The 5,000-nt window shown below is 36.0% G+C and overlaps 1 protein-coding gene across 4 annotated transcripts in view; it reads right to left on the bottom strand.

Annotated features, from left to right (window-relative positions):
- The window catches only part of LOC125032660 (nuclear factor of activated T-cells 5-like), a 65,509-nt gene that overhangs the window by 16,596 nt on the left and 43,913 nt on the right, over positions 1-5,000 (bottom strand). For all 4 annotated transcript variants that reach the window (XM_047623900.1, XM_047623903.1, XM_047623899.1 and 1 more), the window contains 5 exons: positions 2,106-2,272; positions 1,595-1,853; positions 1,207-1,397; positions 704-882; positions 217-407 (listed from right to left, as the gene is read on the bottom strand). In XM_047623900.1, coding sequence (XP_047479856.1) covers positions 217-407; positions 704-882; positions 1,207-1,397; positions 1,595-1,853; positions 2,106-2,272 — 987 coding nt within the window. The remainder of the gene's footprint in view (positions 1-216; positions 408-703; positions 883-1,206; positions 1,398-1,594; positions 1,854-2,105; positions 2,273-5,000) is intronic.

Raw genomic sequence — 5,000 nt, forward strand, 5'->3', positions numbered from 1 at the left:
AAAAGGATTAACTAAGAAGAATAAGGTTTAAATGACGAGTTTCATATACCAAAATTTTGAATCTATCATCAAAGACTATTTCTAATATGCTTAAAGAATTTTCATAACAATGAATGGAACAGCATTTTCATCTCAATAGAAAATAAAAAATATATATATTTTCAACAGTATCTAGTAATGCAACAACTATTGCTGCAGTAAAGTCTCTGTACTTACAGGCTGGAGAGTCTCAGGATCAGGGCTGACTTTCTCCTCCCATATCGGCTGGGATTTGGCACCATTTTGTTGGAAAGTGACAATGGTGTCCTTCAAGAAGTTCTTCCCAAAGATGAACATCTCCTCCCCACCCGTCACGGGGCACTTTTCCAGGGACTTGCGTGAGATCTCAGGTACACCGGGGGGTTGAGCTGGGGTAGGAAGGGGACGCAAGGAAGGGAAACGTATCATCATGTTTACTTGTTAGAAAAGCATGCTTCATGATATCAATATAAATATGGAATGTTTATCTGTGCAGCAAGTGACTGACAAAAAATAATTGTTCTTATAACTCAGAACGTTACAGTTTTAGGAATCAAATTTACAGATAGAGTAGATTAGGATTTCCCTACCGTGGATAATATTCATTCAAAGACAGAAAGAAAGAAAAACATATACAAACAAATAAAGCGAAATAAAGAGAGGACAACTAATAACATTTACTTACTACATGCAATTGGCTGTGAGACAACTTGCAGTGTTTCTTGAGCACCATTGCTGAGGGTAATGCAGGTACGGAACACAAGGCGACACTTGGTACTCTTCTTGCGGCCTCTTGAAACAACAGCTTTGAATCTGTGCTCCACGTCCACATTTCTCTCTTTCAGGATGCCAACACAGTCACAACTACAAGTATTAGAGACAGAAGTTATATGCTTTTTCTCTTTTTTATTTTCCATCTTTCTGTTATCATTTTGGATGAAAAGTTTGACAGGGTGCATTGTGAGGTATCTGGATTATACTGACAGTTAAGGAAATTGTAGATAAACCTGAACCCTGTTATAGAAGAAAAGCATAATTCTCCATTCAAATATTACAAAATTCTGAAAAATCCACGAGTCATGACAATGTCGACAAAATAATGAAAATAAACAAATATGTTAAGATTCTATCTTTCATTGCCATCCATGCAATAATAATGCATTACTAAATCTTATACAATATCTTTACCTCATTGTCATGTCATTTTCTGGCTCCAACTGCGCTTCAATGATTGCAGTACCATCAATTCTCCTTTCCTTGCATGGTGTGGAATTCTTACCACTAACACGACACACCTGGTAGAACATGTGTGGCCCTGTCTTTCCTGAGTCGGACCCAACAAACACCTGGAGTGCAGTGGCCTTATTGTATCCAAAAAGCTGTAAACAAGACCATCATTAGTATTTTTGTTAAAAAAGAAAAGTGTGTAATGAATCCATTTTATCAGAACAATAATTGAAAGAAAATCCTCAATTCTATTCACACAAACACAGTGTATAGAAGTGAGGATAAGAGTTGCAAAACATACGAACATTATTATACATGCAAAACATCAGTGCAAAAGAGAGTACTTCACCTTCACTGTGGGATGGCCCAAACCAGACCTATCCTTGACAGCACCTCTAGATCCCTCTGTCTGGTATCGAGCACGGTGCTGTTCCTCCGGCTGCAAAACCAAACTCAGCTCCACCTTGCCATCAGAGGACAGCGATGACAACTGTGCAGTCAGAGGAGGGTTTCCCTGAGATATGGTTTGTCTCAGGACCTTGGTGTTACGGCTACATGGCTGAGGGGTTCCATCCACACATAACAGTGATGTGGAGGTATTATTGCCCCTGAAAATCAAGAGGTTTAATTAGGTTCTCATTCAACAGAATATAAACATATCTTTTTACTTACTGTCATTATGACAAGGGTTGGAAAACATGTGAAAGCAAATGAGTAATTGCAAAAGTCGTTCACCAAAACAAGTACTGAAAATTGTATGATGGGTAAAGAATCATTCCACATCTTATCTTGTAAGTTAGTGAAATCTCATTTATATCCTTTTTAAAATTATTTTGTCAAAATTATTAAGCAGGTCTTACTGGAAGGCCTGAATTGATGAGAGGAGGGACACGTCCCTGAAGGAAATGAGAGGGGGGATAGGCGGCGTGCTGCTAGTCCCTTTGCTGGCCGGCAGCTCCTGAGCCTCGTCCCCATTGATATCAACATGCAGCCTCTTGCCATTTACGGTGACCTTGCTCTCCACCACCTGTGTGAAAATAGATGAACACTATTACCATGAGCATGCATTCTGGCTATGGGTAGCCTTCACTGCCATAAAATACTGAAGATAATTTACAAAGTAGTTCCACAGAATTGATCTTTCCCCCATCTTCCTGCCACTCAGGACAATAGTGTTCCATTTAGATTTTTCTTTTTTTTAGCCGCAAGCTAATCCAAGTCTATATTTGGAATGATACTAAAAGGCTTTAAGCACTACTAGGAGTGCCTTGGTACTGTGCCTATCATCCCTTGACACTGAATGATGTAATCCCCCCCAACGGCAGTAATAGTCTCTTCTAAGCAATTGTGTCAGTTATATGATAACAACTAGGATTAATTTAACTTAATCTTCTATTTTCAGCAGCTTGATTGATTTCACATAACTATTAAGTTTCAATGACATCACGGTAACCTTCATACCTCACGAGCAAATTATGAGGATTTACTGAAACTGGAGATGTGGGAAAGAGCCAATTCTGAATGAACAATCCGAGAAGCTTTTAGTTACATCCTTCTTCCTTCTTTTCTTTTTTTTTTTTTCTTTCAAGACTGAATCCCTGACCTACTCAACTGGCAAGGCTTTGTTTCCAGCACAGGAACCTTTGGACCATGCAACTATCTGCCACGATGCATAGGCAGATACTGTATCACATCTTCAGCAATGTTCATCTTTCACTTTATATTTTCTCTTTTTCTGATTTCAACAATGACAAATTTTCTATTGTACTACAAACTTTCCACTGTTTTCAGATGAAAATAGAATAATGAAATATATAGAGCAATCTTCCATAGTTATTTAGCTTACTGAATCAATTCTACTTTCTACCTTTGTATTACAGATTTCTAAAACAAAGAATAAAAAACAATGCCCTTAGCCCTACTAATGGAAAAAGTGACTTGAACATCTCTTCTAAAAATAGTATTGAAACTGAAGAAACACATAGCAACACAAGCATTCTATGTGTGTATATATACATATATATAAATATACATATACAAATACAGACACACACACACACACACACACACACACACACACACACACACACACACACACACACACATATATATATGTATATATGTATATATATAATATGTATGTATATATATGTATACAATATGTGATAAATCTGCTGCACTAGACAAACAAAGTTGCTGTCTCAGCATCTGAACAGCATTCAAATCTAGCCTCCAAAATGACAGGATATCATTCTCAGACATGGCTTTCATATATCTAGGATTCCTCCAATCCCTGCCTCCTATCCCATTTCCCCTTCAGCTTGCCCTATCCTCTGCCCATTCCCTCCCCCCCTTTACCCACCCTTCATAGTGACTTCTGTAAGGTGGGGGGGGGAAAACATAAAAAGAGAAATTGATGTCATGAACATCATTACTGTATCATGTATATGCAATAACACCATGACAAAAAGGTTAAAAACCATTTAAAACATTACTAAAATTCTAGCATTAATATTTCTTATAACTCCAAACCCTCGTCTTTCTGTTTATATTCTATCACTGCCATTTCTTCTCAGATCATATTACATATACATAGTCTTTTCTTTCTCTAAAGAAATGATATTCTCCATTAAAAACCATGAAATAAAATAAGTCTCTTCCTTTGACTACAACAAGTAATTTCTTAAAAAAAACATAATAGGACTACAGTTAACAAATTATCTATCTCCATGACATCCTGAATATCACACAAGGAAAAATACAGTGTCTCTTTAGCCTACAAAACTCAAATGTCTGATACAATGCAAATACAAAATCACAGCAAAAAAAACAATCTATCTTATGATCTAGAAGGCATTCTCTCACGTATCCAGAATGGAGAATGCTAAATAGTGGATGGGAGGGAACCGCACAAGAATGAAACAACAGTGACTTTGAATCAAGAAATAATAATGGTAAATAAACAAACAAAAATGAAACTGGGAAATCAGAGATCATTCCGCCATCCACTTACAATCAACTCCTCTAGGCTGGATAGACAAGGAATGCCAATTGTAGAAGGTCACAATCAATAAAGCACAGTACAATCTCAATTCATTCACTGTCACCTCGTAATCAAATTTTGGAAACATTACAAAGTGATAAATTAACAAAAACATGTGACACATAAGTAAAGAAAAGAAAAATCCATGAAATGTTGCCTTACAGATTAACAACATTATATATCTATATGACTGCAGCGTATGGTGGATGTTTACACATTTTTTTTTTTTCTTTGAAGTACATAAATGTAGAAGCATTATTCTGTGGGGTTTTTTTTCCCCAAATTCTGGAGGGTACGAGTGATGTGATACCCCTAGAATTTGCATACGAAAGTGGAGGTTGTACTGTACAAGTTCCTTAACAATTACCATGATTATTTAAGTTAGTCATTCCCACAAGACTATCAATTTCATACTTTAGTCATTAGTCATGCTTCCTTTGAATTTATATATTTTCTATTATCTAGATAAAAATAACTCTTTCCTTCCATTAGTGTCTATGACTAAATTTAGTCACCCAATTTCAAGTAATAAAAGTAATCAAACAAAGAAAAAAAAACCACGATGTTTTTTTTTTTTTTTACTATCAAAATACTTCCTGTGTAACTACAAAACTGGTTAATTCACAAATAACAAATACAAAAAAGAACTGATCAAGAATAAAAACTAGAAGACAGGAAAAAAAAGAAAAGAAAAAAAAGAGACAAATCGTCA

The sequence above is a fragment of the Penaeus chinensis genome, chromosome 15, assembly GCF_019202785.1.
Source record: "Penaeus chinensis breed Huanghai No. 1 chromosome 15, ASM1920278v2, whole genome shotgun sequence".
Classification (NCBI taxonomy): domain Eukaryota; kingdom Metazoa; phylum Arthropoda; class Malacostraca; order Decapoda; family Penaeidae; genus Penaeus; species Penaeus chinensis.